We start from the raw sequence: 18997 nt of genomic DNA, 5'->3' as shown, positions 1-18997 counted from the left end.
CCACACCACACTTGCCACAAGCTCCCCTCGGCTGCCTTGCACCCCCCTTGCCTCCTCCTCTGTGTAAAGGACCTTTTCGGGTTTTGTTTGCACATCAATTGGCGTCTGTCTGCAATTGCATTTGGGCTGCGGCTTAAGTGTTAATTGAATTACCAACGTCAAAGCCGCCGAGCTTAAAGTTACTACACCAAATAAACAAACGATGATAAAAATGGATATGCCAAAAGAGTTTTTATTTTTCTTGTTGTTGATGTTGTTGTACCTGTCGACAAAAGTGATGCTCATAAAACAAAACAATCAAAATAATCTCAACAGGTTTTCGATGGTGAAGTGAGAGTGCCACGTGAGTAGCTCAAGAAAAAAAAGAAAAACTCAGTAAACATAATTGAAATAACAAAGCATACAAAGTTATATAAACAAACAACAAATAATAAATTGCGATTATGCAACTGCAACAAAGTGTTGCAAGGCCAAAGCAACATACAAAACAACAACAACAAAAACTCAACCAAAGTCAACAAAATAGTAATAAAAAGTTTGCGAACATTTGCGGCCATTTGGCGGCGGCAAAGTCAACAAAATTGCGTCCTCAACTAGAACAACGATTGCCGCAACAGCAACAGCAACAAATAATAACAGCAATAAATATAGTATTCGTTACGCGGCAGCGCTGCTTAAAGTTGACAAAATTAAATTCATTAAAACGGAGGGTTTAACATTCGCATTGCTGGCGGGCCCCATGGGCCAAGCGGCAAGTATGTGTCGATTTCGTGGTTGTCGCTACAAAAACAAGAACAAGAACAGCAAACAGCAGCAGCAGCAACAACAACAACAGCAACAACAACAGCAGCAACAAACACCAACGCATAGTTTGCAGGCAACGGAGACAACGGCAACAACAGGTGAGAAAACACACGAAAGATGCCAGAGAATTGGAAGCAAGTTGCAAGTTCAGTAAATTGCACAAATATTTTGTCACACGTGCAACAACAACAGCAACTAAACTATATACATATATATATAAATATGTGTAAACACTTTCACATCGATCCAATATCAAGAGAGTCTGCAACGAGAACTAATAGTAAAACATTGTTCTCTCCTTTTGCACATTTGCCAACATTCAATTTGCATTTGGCATCCACAACAAAACCAACAAACAACATAAAACATTATGTGCATATTTGCATGTGTGCATTTTACATACCCTAAAGCCACAACTATTCAAAATAAAAAATATACTTAGGGTATCAAAGCAGTCTTGTAGCTTGCAGATACATTTAATATTAAATTCAAATTGTTGAATAAATTAAAACTCTTATATAAAATAGTTTTTGAGAAGCATGCATTAAAAAGCTACCTTCTTAAAATTACAGCTATAATTCAAATAACATTTAACTAAGCAAATTTCATCAAATTCAATGCCTTGCAACAATATTTGAAATGCATGAATTTCAATTAAAATAAGCACACAACTTTAACCACATTTAACTAAAATAGTTTAGTATGGAAATCAAACAGTAAAACGCTCAAGCTTGTGACATATAAATAAAATATAACAATATTTGAGATGCTTAGAGTGTCCTGAAGACATCACAATAAAAAATAAAATATCCTAAAAGTTGTAGTTCAATCTATATTAAAAATATTGCTTGTGAAATTATAACAAAAGTAATGAAAATAATAATAAAATACGAAATATTGTACTAACAATATTTTTGAGTATTGTTCAAACTATATTAAATATGTCCATCTAAAAAATATAAATTCAAATCTATAAAAAAATGCATATTTAATATTATATGGTATATGTATTTATATTATTATATATTATGCTTAAAGTTGCAATATAAGTTGAATGTATTAAATACATATGTGGCTGCAACATTTTTATACGCTGATAAAAATAAGGACACAAATAGCCCATCAATGTCATTCAATTGGCTTAATTTAATTAATGAGCCCAAGTTATTGGGGCAATGATTGATTGATGGACTAATTAATGCACTTTCTCAGCTTCCTAGCATATCTGCTAGTCGTTGAACTTCTTCATAAAGTATGAATCGCCTGTCTCACAGTTTATTTATTTATTTTTTTTTTTTCTTATCTTTTCTGCTGTTACTAAAAGTAAAATTCCATTGCAATGCTGTGTGTAAGGCTGTCGGCCTGGGGGCTGGATGTCTTATATAAAGCTGACGCATCATCAAACCACACAGCAGCAGCAGCGAAGGCAGCAGCGAGAGGCAGCAGCCGAGTGCCAATGCCATTGGTGGAAAGGGGGCGTGGTTGCGCCCACTCAGCCATGACGCTCTGTCATTTGACTTTCGAGTGGGCAAAAAGAGGTACAACGTCGTACGTGTAGAGAGCGCAAGAGGTGTGTGAAGGGGAGGGGATGTAGAATATATATATGTGCCACAAGGGGAATGGAGGAAAGTGCTGCCGAATGTGTTGCAGCAGCTTAAGCATGTTGCATGTTGCCCGTGCAAGGCAAATGCAGCTTAAAAGATTAAGTGTGCCACACGAGAGAGAGAAAGAGAGAGAGAGTGGGAGAAAGGCATGTAAGTGCAGCTCGTGTCACTCTTCCAGTCAATTTCCTTCCTCTCGCTGCCGCCTCCCTCGAGTTTGCTCATAAATTTCTCAACATTAAGTAGCCGACTTTAAGCTGCTATTGGTAGCTTAAGCGCTAAGACGACCAAAAGCCAAAAAGAAAGCAAAACCCAAACCAAAATGTCCACATGCCCAGCAAAAATATAATGCCAACAAATGATCGCAATACATATGCGTATTTATAAATATGGTAGTATATAAAATGCAGTGCAAAATCCTCTTGCGAAATGTCAAACCAAAAATTCAAGTCTCTGTAATCAACTCAAAATTTATGTTTCGCATTCCACATTTCGATTTGTTGACACTGCACACAGAGAGCGAGAAAAATACAAATACGAAAATCATAAATTGCAGCAAATTTCATATACAAAGAGGCAATTGACAAATAATTTATTTCACCAGAGAAAATATTTGGCATAACATTGTTTTGTTGTCTAGCTAAAAGTCAACAGCATTCGGCTTTGTTATTGAGGGGAAAACAAAACAATAATAAGTAACAAAATATTTTGATTGAAAATGTGATTCAGTTGAATTTTGAGAGTTGCAAAATTGTTGTGTTAATTGCAATCTAAAATGCGTTTGTGATTTATGATTTATGATTCCTTTGGAGCAATTTATTAACTTGAACAACATTGAATACATTTTTCAAATATTTGCATTTATTTCCTTTGATTGAATTAGACTATTTTATCTACTGAAATAACTAACTTGCAATGCATATTTTGGCGAATAAACATTTTGTTGCATTCATTTGCTTACCAAAGTTGTACGAACCAAGCTCATAAATTTTGTCAAGTTTACACAACAGGCGCCATCAATTTGTGAATGCTTCAGCTTATCCCAGGAAAGTCAAATTGTCAGTTGACAGGAGCACAGCAAGTTCTGTGTGTTGTGGGTGTGTTTGGGTTGAATTTGCGAGTTCTTTGGATTATTTTGTACATCAAAAAGTTGATCATAAATCAAATTTATACACGTACACACAGACTGGTGATTTAGAGTTGAATGACAAACTCCTGCGCTGATATCCTTAGATATCCATCACCATCACCATTGCCCGGGATACACGAGTATTTCGTTCTATTTTTAGCACTTAATCAGTTGCTCAATGGGCGCCATTAGAGAAGCCAGACAAGCCAAAAAGGGGGAGATGGTCGAAGGGGGAGGAATTGAAGGAGGTTTGGCGTTTCAATATTTCACGGAAATTGCCAATATTTCCGGTTAATGTTATGTTGACGCTGGCACAACACAGCGTCTCAAGAGTTTGCAAAGAGAGGTGGCAACTTATTTATGACATTACGTATACGCAGCGTATGTGTCAGCGTGTGAGGCGAGACAATGCTCAACGCGCTTTAAATGGTCTTAATTGTCGCACAGATGTGTTTGTGTGTGTGGTTGTGTGTGGCTCCCCAAATTGATGAGCTGGAAAAGCAATTTAGTTGAATTTATTGTGCGACACAGTTGCAAATAAATAAATATATAGATATGTATAAGTATATGAAATTGTTTTTCTTTTCTTTGCGCTTGCAATGTGCTAAAATTAAAAATTTAAAGAGAGTGTGTCATTTATTTCTCCTTATTTATTTTATGATTATACAGCAATTTGCATATGACCATAAGAGGGGGGAGGGATAAGAGGTGGCGCGTGACTTTGCAGCACGCTTAAAGGATATGTTGGCCATTTGCAATGCAAATGTTGTTCGCGTCGCGTCGCTTTGAGTCGTGCAATCGAATTGGGAGCACACACAACATAACATAAAAAGTAAAAACTGCTGTCAGCAGCTGTCGCGTTGTTGAAGTGCGAAAAAACCAAGCATCGAAATGATTTCAATTTGAACACCAAATATTTATGCTTGATTTTCCACTCTCTCTCCTATTTTATTGCAGGCCTGCATTTGCGTAGTATCGAGGAGCCAGCGTCAACGCCGCTGCAGCTAGCGGCTAGAATGCCTGCGGAGCAGGGGGGCACAGGGTACGGTATGAGCGAGCATAGCTTGCTGATTGCCACACGCACCAGTGTCCCCCCTGCCGCTATCCCAGCAACAGCAATCACCCGCCCACTATCAGTACAACAACAGCAACAGCAACAGTAGCAGCAGCAACATCAATGGCAACAGCAGCAACAACATTAACGGTGGCAGCAATCACACAGCAACAACTGGAGGTGGATATGTTGCCACCACAGCTGCTGCCTATCAGCAACATTCACAGCAACAACAACAGCAGCAGCAGCAGCAACAGTCGCCGCATTTGTTGTACCACCATCAGTTGCAGCAGCAACAGCAGCAGCATCTGCAACATCAATATCAGGGTTATTCCCATCAATATCATCAGGCAGCATCGCCGCAACACAGTCGACCCTATGATCCAGAGCATGCGCGCATGGAAGCGTGGATGGATGAGAATCAGGAGTTTGTACAGGACTATTTCATAAGGTAAGTTAACAGTGCTGGAAATTCATTTAAAAATTCGTAAATGTTGCTCATAAGTTGCTAGCAATTCATAAATAAAAATAGCATTGAAGATATTTTAATAATTACTCATTTAAATACAAGTTGATATCGATTTACATAGAAAGATATCAATTGAATTTTTGTGGAATGCCATTTTACATAGAAGTTGTCACCAACCAAGAAACATATCAATAGAGTTTCTAATAGTTATCAATCTGAATACAAGTTTTGATCGATTTATAGAGAAAGATATCGATCGAGTTTTAACCAAATTGCCATTTAGATAGAGGTTGTTATCACTCTGAAACACAGCAATCGAGTGTTTAAACAAATTCCTAAGAAACATAACTATAGAGATTTTTTGAGAATTGTCAACTTTGATACAGAATTTTTTAACAATTCACTTGGAAGTGTTTTCAAGTTTCCAATTAGAGTTAATGATCAATACTTGGTCCAAAAAGTTTTTATAGTTGTCAGTTGTATCTACAATTTGATTAAAATCATATTGATTATGTCTTCGATTGTTATCCATTCAAAACTTGTTAGCAATAAAAACATATATTTATAATGTTTTTATATAGAATTTTATGCAATTTACTAGGATTTATTTTGATCGATGATGATTTGTGATTATCGTGTATTTTAGAGAGATCTCTTGAAAAATTTTTTAATAATTTTTCATTTTATCTGCATTTTGATTACAATTATTGACTTTGATTTTTATTGCCAATTTTAAACATATTTGCAATTTACAAAAAGTAAAGTTGTTTATGATCATCAATTTAATTTGAAGTTGTTTAAAATTTGCAAGAAAACATACTCCAACTGTGTCTTAAAAGTTTGCAATTTGAATAAAACTTGTTAATGCGAATGATTTACGAAAAGATACCTGAAACATAGCTATAAAGGTTTTTTACTACTCTCAATTTAAGTACAAGTTGTTAATAATTAACGTAAAGTGTCTATAAAGTTGTTAATGTAAAGCTTTTCATGGATAACATAGTGACATAACTGGCATTTAATAATTGTAAATCATATACAGAAGTTGCTAACAATTAAAGGAAATTGAATACTTAAAAGCCAAGTGCTAAGCTGCCGTTTATTGTAGCGTAATATTTAGTAGTTAATGTGCCATTTTAATCGATAAATTATAAAGCTGGTGGCCAAGTAATGGAATATGTGAAGTTATGAAGCCTGTTTAAATTGCAATGGCATGCGCCAAAGGCTTTTGATGCCATTCGCCATAGTTTCTAGCATATTTATGGGCAGCCATGTGGCTGCTTGCCCGTTTCCGCCGTAAGCCGGAAATTGGCTTCCCAGCACACGGATACAGACAGGGATAGGGATAGTTATGTATGTATATGTATATAGTGTGTGTGTGCGTGTGTCTGCTTGGGACATTCGCTTTGCGTTGGCCTTTGGCTATGACACATAATAAAAATCACTAACAACTAAAAACATAAATTGGGCTTTATTTTCATGGCCAACAGACGATGTCGGCCCTTTGGCTCAAATAGTTTGTTGTTGCTCTTTTCCCCTTTTTTTTGTTGTTGTTGTAGTTGTAGTTGTTCTAGTGGTTGTTTGTTGCTGCTCTGTTTCGGTTTGCCGCCGGGCGTGTTGGGCACATTAAACGAGCCAGAAAAAAGGCTTCATTTTGTGTACTTTGCATAAGAATATGTCAGGCGCATGGCCACAGCACCATCAGCATCAGACTGAGGCTGAGGCTGAGTCTCGCACTCTGTTGGACATTGGGTCGCCCCGGATTCTGTGACTAGCTGACAGTCGGCTCGCCCTTTTCCTCTTCGTTGCGCCTCTCTCTCTCTTTGAGTCTCTTCAAAAGAGTTGCTCGCTGTGATTGCTGAATTTTTATGCCTCGCGCGCGTGTGGCCATAAGGACACATGTGGGGCAGACAGGCCAAATGGCTGGTGGCTGGTGTGGCATGCAGCATGACGCAAAATTATTCGCATGCTGAATATTTATGAGCTGACATTTTATTAGACAATTTCATTTGGTGGCGCTGGCGCATGCATGCAAAAGTAAAAGTCGCGTCCTCTGTCCAAACACGCTTAATTTTTAATAGTATTTTAATATGTGTTTGAACTGAAACTCAATCTCATGTGTTTTTTCTTGTTTTTTTGTAGGAAGGCAACGCGTCAAACTGTGGATGCTTGGCTGGTGTCGCATGCCACAACCGCTGGCAACGATGTCATCAGCAGCAATTCGCCCACACATCCCAATGGCCAGACATGCAGCTCACGCGGCGGCTCCGGTGCCACAACTCCAGTGCGGTAAGTTGTAATTGTGATTGTGATTGCTTCTTTAATCAATTGACAACTTAATGAGTTTCACTCTCTCTCTCTTCAAACAGCAAAATCTCAGCACACGAATTCGAGCGTGGCGGCCTCTTGAAGCCCATTGTGAACACGATCGATGGCACACCAACATTCTTGAGTATTGGTCCGCAGCTGGACAATTCGAGTGGCAGTTGCAGCAATCTGCAGAATGTTGGCGGCGTCGTTGCTGGCCAATATCAGTATCAGCCGCAGCATCATCATCACTATCATCACAATCATCCGCATTATCAGCACAGTCACTATCAGGCTGGCGGCGCTGTTGGCAGCAGCACTGCGAGTGGCTCGAACAGCAGCAATGCGAACAACGCACACAGTGCAACGCACAACAATGCGGCACACATGTCGTATACGTATCCCTATCACTATCATCAGCGGCCACAGCGTTTGTCCCGCAACGAGCTGAAGCAACTCGACGAAAAGGAGCTGATCTTTGAGCTGGTAAATATTATATGTTATACATATTTCATTCATTCTGATTCACATTTCCGCTTTGAATTCTTCAGTTACATTTTGCTGGAAATTTGCTTTATGGCTTGCATTTTCCACAGAATTCTTAACGCTTGTCCATTTGATTTCTAAATTGATTTGACACACACATTCAATAACAACGACGGCATATTTGCCCACTTTGGCCTGCTGACGTTGTTATCAGCAAACAGCTAAGAGGCCTGGCCAGCATAGCGAACTGCAAACAACTTTGTCACAGACGTCACTCAGACGTTTCGTTTGTTTGTCACTATTATTTTTAGCTGATTGCCTTGTTTGCTTAACTAGAAATTCAGCCCACATTAGTAACTAAGTGCATGTCGAATTGCTCTATTTATTTTCCGAACTGTAACTGTGACTTTTTTTACGACACACTCTTATCATTTGGGGCTTTTCTTCTCTTTTTCCAGGTAAAGGATATTTGTAATGAGCTGGAAGTACGCACATTGTGTCACAAGATTTTGCAGAATGTCTCGATACTGTTGAATGCGGATCGCGGATCATTGTTTTTGGTGCAAGGACGCTGCAATGGCGCCGATGGACTTAAAAAGTAAGTACGAATGAAAGGGGATTTATTGATAAGTAGATTGTAAACTGCAGAATTATAGTAAATCAATTTTTATCACATTTGACAGATTCTTGCTGCGATATCTCTCGCTGATTAGCTTAAGAATGCGAATGTCTATTTGCTTTGTCGCTTCTTGGAATCAATTGATAGAGTCAATTTGCATAACGACTGTTTAGAGATTGTCGAGTTGTCGTGCACAGCCAAACACTTGCTTTCAACTCAAATGCGATGCTCTTCAATACATTCCTTTCATCAACTCGCAGCTTGTTTATAAATAAATAGATAGGACAAAAATAACTCGACATTTTGGTAGCTTATCACAATAATTAAAAGCACTTTGCTGCTTGCCGAAAATATCTTTGAAGTGTTATTGTCAGATTGTCAGTTTTGTGGCACTTTTTTTGCTACCTTTAGCCAGCCAATTTGCTATCTTAAGCATTTGCAAATATGCATAAGAAAACTGAAGCACTTTCAAAAGACGAAGCTATAAAAAGTTTTGTGCTACCTTCTTCTTGGGGGCTTGAGGCAATCTCTTGCTTATTGCATTCCATAGAAGAGGAGGCAACCAGAATTTAACACTAATAACTGTGCAAAATTGAATTTTGTAATCAGGCAAGTGCTTTCGTAGTCGGAGAGAGTATGTTGCCAAAGCGGCGATGACTTCATTGGCTCAAAGCCATTTGGTTGCCAAACTTTTTTGCGCAGCACAGTTGTAACACAGTGGCTTCAACTTTGTCCGTGCAACATTTTTTTTGATGGCATTTATTTTTGGCATTTTATGATTTCTCAAATGCACTTTTTTGGCAGCGAGTCGAGCGAGAGAGAGAGTAAGAATGTGTGCCCTCAGGGCGAAAGCGGGGCAAAACTAATTGTGGAATGCGGGAAAAATATGCATGAATATATTTAGTGTATAAATCCATTGAAGATAATTCTTAAACAGTTGCTTCAACTTGAACATTTTGCAGATGCCTCGTGTCGAAGCTGTTCGATGTTTGCCCACGCAGCACCGTCGAGGAAATGGAACAGCAGGAGGAAGTGCGCGTTGCATGGGGCACCGGGATTGCCGGACATGTGGCAGAGAGCGGCGAGCCCGTCAACATACCGGACGCTTACCAGGTCAGTGGAAAGTTTTACAGCAGCTGTAGCAAATCAATTGACAAATTTGAATGCGATTTCCTATGGATGACCATAAATCAAATGACCCTAAAACGGGGCAAACTTTCGACAGTGGCAAATTCGAGACGCGCTAAGATTTATGATGCAAGCAGACAGACAGATAGTATTGCTATTCACTTTGATACTCACATTCACATTCACATTGACACACACTCAGCAGTCTAAAGTGGAAGCTGGAAAATGCTCGAAATTGCTTTTCAAGTTTCAAATATTGCTCAGTGAATTCAAAGCTTGCTCAGCCAGCCAATTGGGCCGTAATTAATCTTGTGGCCAAAAAGAAAGACAACAAGAACGAAGAAAGAAAAAAAGTTACGCCAGTTATGTGTTTAGGCCATGTTATGTTAGCCTCTTTTTGCTCAACTGAGCGCCTCTTAAAGGTCTTAAAGTCTATGGGCCATTTGGCGCGTGTCTTTTATCTTGTTGTCTAAGCCAACTTAAGACATGGCCAACAATTGTTGTTTACACATACAAATGCAGCAAATGTGACGCATTTTGCTTCCCTTTTTTTTTGCGTTTGGCCAACTGGGTGTTGGCTCTTTTATCACAACATTTTAGCACAATTAACTGAAGCCCAGACAGATAACTCTAAACAATTTTTGGCTGTGAATGTGATTGTGATGAGGTGCGAGTCTTCTATCTCCATCTCGCTTCTACTCTTGGTAACTGACTTAAGAAACGGTTAGCACGAGTTATTTATTTATTTGGACTTTGGCTGACACAAATTGTACGACGCAAGACACAAAAAAAAACAACGCGCCTGTCCAACAGCCAAGAGAGGAAAAAAATAAGAATTATTGCAAGTCAGGCAACTTCGTAGAGCCAACATGGCCAAAACATGATGACCTACACAAATAGCGGAATTAACAGCTCCAAATTGGTGTAAAAAGAAACCATGAGACGAAGTGGAAGAAGAAGAAGAAGAAAAGGCATAAGTGTGTCTACAAGCATGAATACAAGTATTTGGCTTCAGCTAGACAATAGACCAACTGTCTAGACTCTTTGAGCTTAAAACCACAAAAAAAAACAAAAACTATATTTAGCCTACGATATGTCTATAAAAACTGCGACATGTTTTCTCTACATATTGCTCGACATATAACTAGCATCGATATGCGGAACAATCGAAGGGTGTGAAAACTCGTAACTCTTTAGGTGTGAAGTACATATAGAGTAACATAGAATTAAATTGATTTGCTGCTTGATAGATTGCAATAATATATTAGCTGCTGAGTATTAACCATGTGGCATATTAACAAGGAATCAAAAATCAATATACACTCATATTTGAATCATTTTTCAAATATTTGAGAAGTGAAAACGCAATTTACGTTTTCGACTTGTAAACTGAGAAAAAAATATGGAGTTTACTTAAGATTTAAATGTCGACTGATCAATGAAAAAATCATAGTTTGAGTAGCACTCTGATCTGTAACATTTAAATGACATTTTCTTGGAGAAATTCAAGTCAATAAGATAATTTCCTTAAACATAAAAAGAGTACTGTAATAATCAATAATTTAATGCCATAATAAATAAAATTGCGAGCTAGCTAAGTCTGCCTAACAAATTTGCTTTCTTTAGTGTCGATAAATAACAAAGAGTTCTTTTGTTTTTCATTCTATGTCTTGCAGGATGAGCGGTTCAATTGTGAAATTGATTCGTTGACCGGATATCGAACCAAAGCGCTGCTCTGCATGCCCATCAAGGACTCGGGCGGGGATGTGATTGGCGTGGCGCAGGTCATCAATAAAATGAATGGCGAATGCTTCTCGGAAATCGATGAGAAGGTGAGTGCTCTGCTCTCGATCTTAATCTCGCATCTCTGTCTGTGTGGCATGTGCCAATTGGCAGTTGCCAGTTGCAGCAGCATCCTTTGTTTGCCACAGCCAAGAGTTAAGTGCCTCACACACACACATGCAAATTGCATTCATTATTTAACAAAGGGAAAAAGCTTAACAGACTCGTGTTGTCGTCATCGTCATCGTCGTCGGCAGAACATTGGGGATTACACCATCGTGGATGCAGCAAATGGAAATGCTTTTTCTTTATGCATTTCCGCATAATCCGCTTGACAACTGCCATAATAATAATCCGTTGCCGCCGCTTCTTTCTTTCTTAGGTATTTGCCTCGTATCTGCAGTTCTGCGGCATCGGATTACGCAACGCACAGCTGTTTGAGAAATCCCAGCTGGAGATTAAACGCAATCAGGTGCTGCTCGACCTGGCCCGCATGATATTCGAGGAGCAGAGCACCATCGAGCACATGGTCTTCCGCATTCTCACCCACATGCAGAGCCTCATCCAGTGTCAGCGTGTCCAGATCCTGCTCGTCCACGAGGCGGACAAGGGCAGCTTTTCGCGTGTCTTTGACTTCGAGGCCAACGATCTCAGCGAGGATGAGGCCAATTCCCGCACCAGCCCCTATGAGTCGCGTTTCCCCATCAACATTGGCATCACCGGACATGTGGCCACCACCGGGGAGACGGTGAATGTGCCCAATGCCTACGAAGACGATCGCTTCGATGCCAGTGTCGATGAGAACTCCAGCTTCAAGCATCGCTCCATTCTCTGCATGGCCATCAAGAATTCGCTGGGTCAGATCATTGGTGTTATACAGCTGATTAACAAGTTCAACGAACTGGTAAGTGTGTTTAGATTTTATGATTAAGTGAGAAGAATGGAGACTAGATAAGAGATTTAGCAAGTATTCAGACTTTGAGATTGAGTAAGAGAAACCAACATTCAAGAAAAGATATCTTTAAATACAAGGCTATTTACTATAAATGCCAATTATTTGTTTTAATTTTATTATTATTGGAGCACATTTTTATTATTTACTATCTAAGATATATTTGTGATAGAAAACTTCAAAATTTTCTATCAAATTTTGTCACGTCATTAGAATTAGAATCTTATTTAAAAAAAATTTGTTTGAAAGTCGCCTTTCAATTATGCCAGAATTTAAATTGAATTAACATTTATTACATTTAGCGAATATGTATTATAGTGCCAACTAAATTCTTAACATTTGGAAGTAATCATTTCACTTCTCAGTTGTCTAAAGAATCGCATATAAGGCCAAGCCTCTCAACTATTGCTAACAATAAGTTGATAAGTCTATAGCACTAACTTTTGGGCTATATTCCAATACATTTTTGTTTATTTGAAACACTACAAAGATTATTATTTTTCTTACAAAGAGTAATCAAATTTAATTTGTTTGAAATTATGCAATCTCTTATTATATTTTGGCTACCTCTTTTACTCATAAATTGTATAATACTTCCACTCTATATTCCATATTAAGCTTATTTTCTAAATCAATTTGATGTGCAATTTCTTTTGCAGGACTTTACCAAAAACGATGAGAACTTTGTGGAGGCATTCGCCATCTTTTGCGGCATGGGAATCCACAACACGCACATGTACGAGAAGGCAATTGTGGCGATGGCCAAGCAGAGCGTCACCCTGGAGGTGCTCAGCTATCATGCATCCGCCACCATGGATGAGGCTCATCGGTTGCGCGTAAGTTTCTGCTAAATGCCAAATGCTAAATGCCAAATGGCACCCATGGGTGTCGTAGCTTATAATACAAATGACAGAGAATATCGAAAGAGAGAGAGAGCAGCAAGTGTACTGCATTTAAATGCTTAATTTGTATGTGAAAAGGTCGCCACATGACAGACTGGACTTCAACACGGACTCGGACTCGTACTTGGACTTGGACTTGGACTCGTGTCTCATTTGTGTTGATGCCACTCCATAAAGTGCTCTGTTTTAGCTAGCATGTTTTTATTATTTTTGCGTGACAGTAGCAATGCCTTCCACAGCTCTCAATCCTCGTCTCGGGCCGGGCCCAACGTGTTGACAGTTGTAATTAGTTTGTTCGCACAAGTATGACAAAAAGAAACTTTCGCACACTGGTTAAGAAGTGTTGTTGGGGCTACTCACTCGCCCTCCTCTGCCTGCCTGCCTGCCTTTGGCCCTAGTCTGCTTCAAGTTTTTCACATCTGTCTCTCTGTTTGTCTTTTGTGCGCTGTCTGTTTGGTTCTCTTGGCTCCTGGCGTCCGACACTTTTCGTAATTATGCTGGCTAAAATTATGACCGACCGCCTCTTGTCCCCTGTCAGTTGTCCACGTTACTGGGTTATTAATTTTAATTAAAATTATGCCATTCTATGCTCACCCGTCTTTCTGCCTTTCTCTTACTAGAGCCACTGCGATTATGCCATCAAGCGAGGCACAACAAAATAAAAAAACAAGAAGATATAAAAACAAACACGCAAAGAATATAAAACCCTTTTTGCAAACTGCTCGCAAGTTCTCACTGTGCAACAGTAAACTGAACTGTCAGGCTATTTGACTAAGGGAGACTAGAGCCGGAGTAGAAATTCTAGTAGTAGCCATGGGAGTAGCGAGAGAAGTGGGGAAAAGGGGGATAGTAGAGAGTAGAGAGTACATCATGCTGATGAGCTGTTCGCTCTGCGGCTCATGGGCATCAATTTGCATTCCCTGACAGCTGCTGTTTGGTGCTGCTCTCAGGATGATGCTGTAGTCAGGATGATGCTCTACGTTATTTATATCCATTTGGGCATCCACTGGGATGTGCGGCTCGTGCGCGCGCTCTCTTAATGAAAGTCAGCATAATAAAGTTGAGCAAACGCAGCTAATAAATAATAGAGAAATAAAGCGATTGATAGCATCCAAAGGAGTAGCCATAAAAAATGATCAACTGGAGCACTAACTGCCTACTGACATCACTTAGTATAGGGTCTAACACATTTTTATAGTGTTTGCACATAAATGCACTTCTTGGAGTGAAATTTATTAGATAAAAACAAAGTTAGTTGCCATGTACTAAAAGTTTGTAACGCAATTAAAAATTTTATTATTTTAGAAAATCAAAACTCATCTTTTGGAGCATCTTCGAATAATGAAAAAAAAAATTTTTGTTTATTAATTGTATTTAATTTGTTTACTTTACAGCGTTTACGAGTTCCCTCAGCTGTACATTTTCGACTGCACGACTTTAAGTTCGATGACATCCTCTTTGAAGATGATGATACGCTGAAAGTAAGTTCGCCAGCTGGTAATATATACTTCTCAAACAATATGCTAAGTGCTTCCTCTTTACCTTTGCAGGCCTGTTTGCGCATGTTTTTGGATCTCGATTTCGTGGAACGTTTTCATATTGATTACGAGGTGCTTTGCCGTTGGCTGCTGAGCGTCAAGAAGAACTATCGCAATGTTACCTATCACAACTGGCGTCATGCCTTCAATGTGGCCCAAATGATGTTCGCCATACTAACTGTAAGTGCGATTTGAAATTATTATAAAGCAGCTGTTAATACTCCTTTATTTCTTGATTTTTTTAGACCACACAGTGGTGGAAGATCTTTGGTGAAATTGAATGCTTGGCTCTCATCATTGGCTGCTTGTGCCACGATCTCGATCATCGGGGGACCAACAACTCCTTCCAGATTAAGTGAGTAGCATTAAAAGGGATTTTTGTTGAAATCATTTGCTAATTTAATTGTTTTTGTTATTTAGAGCATCCTCGCCGTTGGCACAACTGTATTCCACATCCACCATGGAGCATCATCACTTTGATCAGTGTTTGATGATCCTCAATAGTCCCGGCAATCAAATATTGGCCAATCTGTCCTCAGATGACTATTGTCGCGTCATACGCGTGCTTGAGGATGCCATACTATCCACGGATCTCGCTGTTTACTTTAAGTGAGTACCGCTTGTACTTCATTTATCTGTTATACCTAACTAAGTCTATTATTTACAACTACTAGAAAACGTGGTCCGTTCTTGGAGAGCGTGCAGGAGCCGCTGAACTATTGGGCGACCGAGGAGCCGCGCGCCTTGTTGCGTGCGATGAGCATGACTGTCTGTGATTTGTCGGCCATAACAAAGCCGTGGGAGATTGAGAAGCGCGTGGCCGATTTGGTTAGCTCCGAGTTCTTTGAGCAGGGCGACATGGAGAAGCAGGAGCTAAACATAACCCCAATTGTAAGTATAGTAAATGAAATACGAAGAATTTATTTTAAAGAAAATCTTTTTTTCTCTACAGGATATAATGAATCGTGAGAAGGAGGATGAACTGCCCATGATGCAGGTCAATTTCATAGATTCCATTTGCCTGCCCATCTATGAGGTGCGTCCGATTGTCTACTCTTAAGTGGAAGTGTTATTAATACCTTTTTCTCTTTCTAGGCATTTGCCGTGCTCTCGGATAAACTGGAACCGCTCGTGGATGGTGTGCGGGATAATCGTGGTCATTGGATTGATATGGCCGACGATGTAAAAACCAAAACTAGTCAGGATCAGCAGCCCAAGGCGCAGCAAATTGTGATAGCGAATGGTGACAGCAAACAGGCGACAAGTGATGATAGTATGGACAATGTGGTTGATGCGGCTGATGGAGCTGAGTCCGAGGCTGCAGCAGAAGCTGATGCATGCGTAAATGGCTTGAGTGTTGACAAAAGCAACGCAACTACTAACAACATTGCCATCGCTTTTCGTCCCAGCAGCAACCAGCCAACCAGTGATGATGATGATAATGTTAATGATGTAGATGATGATGATGGTGAAGTTGTCGATGTCGACACTAATGTGGTGGCCCAGCTGGAGAATGGACATGCCAGCAACAGCAGCAATAGCAGCTGCATGTCCTCAAGCAGTTCGTCCACCGTTTCCAGTCGCCTCTCAACGCCGCCGCCAACTGGCGAAGACGACAGCACACCCGTTTCTCCCTCAAAGACTCTGCAGGCCAAATTGGTAGCCGCTAATCTCAATGCATTGTCGCAGGGCAAAGCGACAGTTGTGGCAAAGCCACGTTGCAAGAACTGCGATCAGACACGCATGCAGGTGCGCAAGACGAGTTCCTTAAAGGGGACCCAAGAGTTAAATGGCTGTGCTGGCAATCATAAAAAAGATGTTGCGCTCTGCAAAAGCACTCCAGCCATAAACCATCAGCATAATCACAACCACAACCACAACCATCATAATCATCACAATAATCATCATCATCATCACCACTCGCATACGCATTCGCAACACAATCAGAACCACATCATTGGTGGCGGCATTGGCAGCGCCAGCATTGGCGGCAGCGGCCTCATTGGCCTCGGCGCGGAAAGTGATAAAATACCAAAAATTGTGGGTAAACTGGGAAACCTCGATGGTCTGACCTTTACCAATGGCCACGGTCTGCCATTCAACTATCCACAGCAGCAACTGCAGCAACATCATCATCATTTGCTGACACGTCGTCACTCGGAGACGAACAACAGCAATGGATTGGCGGCTGATAAGTGAGGCGACGGCAACCAGTTGATAGCTTAAGTCAACCTCCCTTGGACTGTCATTCAAGAAATACTATATATATATATATATAATATAGTATAGTAGATATTATTGTACATATATTTCTCACGCACACATTTTGTATATAATTTTGTATCAGTATCGAGAGGTCGCCGTATCGCGCAGTGCAGTAAAACTAAATAATTAAATCATAAATTTAATAATCGCATATAAAACATACCATAAACAAATTGTGACACTGCAATTTGATTACAAACTAAATAGAAAGATTCCTATATAGTATATATATCACACACGTGTATATTTATCAGTGTGCAAACCTATTTGTAATTATATAATGACACAATATGCTGTGTGTGTAACTTCAATTTTAGTTTAGTTCCAAATATCTTCTACGCTATATAATGATAATCTATACGAGTATATATAAATTGATTGCAAACCCCAAACCCAAAATTACAAAACAAACGAAAGCAAAGTCAAATTCTTTAGCAAATTAAGCACAAATGTACCAAAATTGAGATACAACAAAAAACAAAACAAGAAGAACACATAAAAAGTATTGTATTCCTGCTACACTTGATGATACTACTCGAACATATAGTGTACAATACGATAGTAGTACGAGTAGTATTTGTAATACGCACTGCGGCAGTTTAGTTGAATTATCTGTGGGTAGCACAACAGCTTAAATAACAATTAACTCTATGCATACTATATAAAATACACTATACTAAGCGCTTTGTATGTATTTTTGTCTGCTGCGCTCTATTCGAATTTAAATAATTATAATTATTATAAACTATTATAAAACATATGCGATAATAACTATATATACAATATATACCACAAAAATATATGTATGTAACATATGTATCTATTCAATCTCTCGTCTGCTCTGTCGTTGGGCTTGGCCCTATGCAAATGCCCAGCTCAGTTGAGAGATTAAAAAAAAAAAAAAAAAAACAAAGAAACGAAAAATACATGTTGAAGACAACAAAGTAAATTCAAAAGTTTAATTGTAATATCTTCAAGTTTTTGTTAATATCACATTAAAGCACTTGCGTTAAACGACAAGCACGTCTAACGGTCTGTATTTAATGCCCGTGTATTTATTCAATCTACACACATATGTACATACATATATCAAATATATATATATATATATTAATATGTGTGTATGGACAGTAAAGCAAACCTTTAGATCTAATCATACTTTGTGAGTTTTGTTATTTATTGTCAGCATTATAGAGATCTTATCTAAATCACACAAATTATTTGCTGTAATGGAACAACGTTCAAAGAGCAAAACTAAATAAAGCAAACAGATATTTAAACTTTAAACTGTTTATTTTTTTCTAAAATTATCTTAAAAGTTCAGGAATTCATAAATACATTTGGCCCAGCTACACTTTAATACTTGCGCCTAAAAGTATGCACTGAAAATTTTAACAAGTTGCAATAAATCAACATATTTGAATTGAAAAAAGGATATATCTTCCGTAAATCCTGGCGGATTTCATCGGGACTATATGTAATCGAATCCTATATTCTAATTTTATCGGTCGGCATCAAAAAAATATGGGGTCATCTAAGAATCCAACACTTGTAAATTTTCAGTCTGAGGGCCAAGAAAAACAGACCAAAATCACAAATTCCAGGATAACTCGAGAACCGCAAGGACGATTTGAATGATTTTTGCTAGGATGATAGGTCTTATCAATATCTTTCGATTAACATAAGGATCGCAAGGATCAGACAGGATACGCCTGAGATATTCGCTATTTTCTGTTTACAAAAAAGTCCTTGTAACTTGGCTATCTGAAGGATATTCGTCCTTTTTGTCGCATCAATCTGTTTCATTTTATAAGCGCTATCTATGTGCCAAAGGACATCCCAATCATCCTGCAAATGGCCGAGATAAGGCGGATTTTTTGATTTTTCACAAATTTTCCATGCCTCCCCCTTACAAAATTTCGAGGAAATATTTTTGTGAAAATTCTTAAAATTTTTGAATG

The 18997-nt window shown here is 38.9% G+C and overlaps 1 protein-coding gene across 1 annotated transcript; it reads left to right on the top strand.

Moving 5' to 3' along the window:
• Nucleotides 1-502: 502 nt before the first annotated feature.
• On the top strand, nt 503-18743 carry LOC133850537 (dual 3',5'-cyclic-AMP and -GMP phosphodiesterase 11). The gene is given in 17 exon segments (XM_062286660.1): nt 503-902; nt 4492-4621; nt 4623-5039; nt 7200-7346; nt 7427-7850; nt 8309-8448; nt 9432-9582; nt 11274-11429; nt 11762-12283; nt 12991-13167; nt 14628-14714; nt 14784-14951; nt 15017-15126; nt 15192-15380; nt 15446-15662; nt 15724-15807; nt 15867-18743. Coding segments are annotated over 17 exon segments (4386 nt in total). The 5' UTR covers nt 503-739; the 3' UTR covers nt 16971-18743.
• The last annotated feature ends 254 nt before the right edge of the window (nt 18744-18997 follow it).

Source organism: Drosophila sulfurigaster, chromosome 2L (genome assembly GCF_023558435.1).
Source record: "Drosophila sulfurigaster albostrigata strain 15112-1811.04 chromosome 2L, ASM2355843v2, whole genome shotgun sequence".
Lineage (NCBI taxonomy): Eukaryota > Metazoa > Arthropoda > Insecta > Diptera > Drosophilidae > Drosophila > Drosophila sulfurigaster.
Note: the sequence above shows the minus strand (reverse complement) of the source record. Positions and strands in the feature narration are given on the sequence as shown.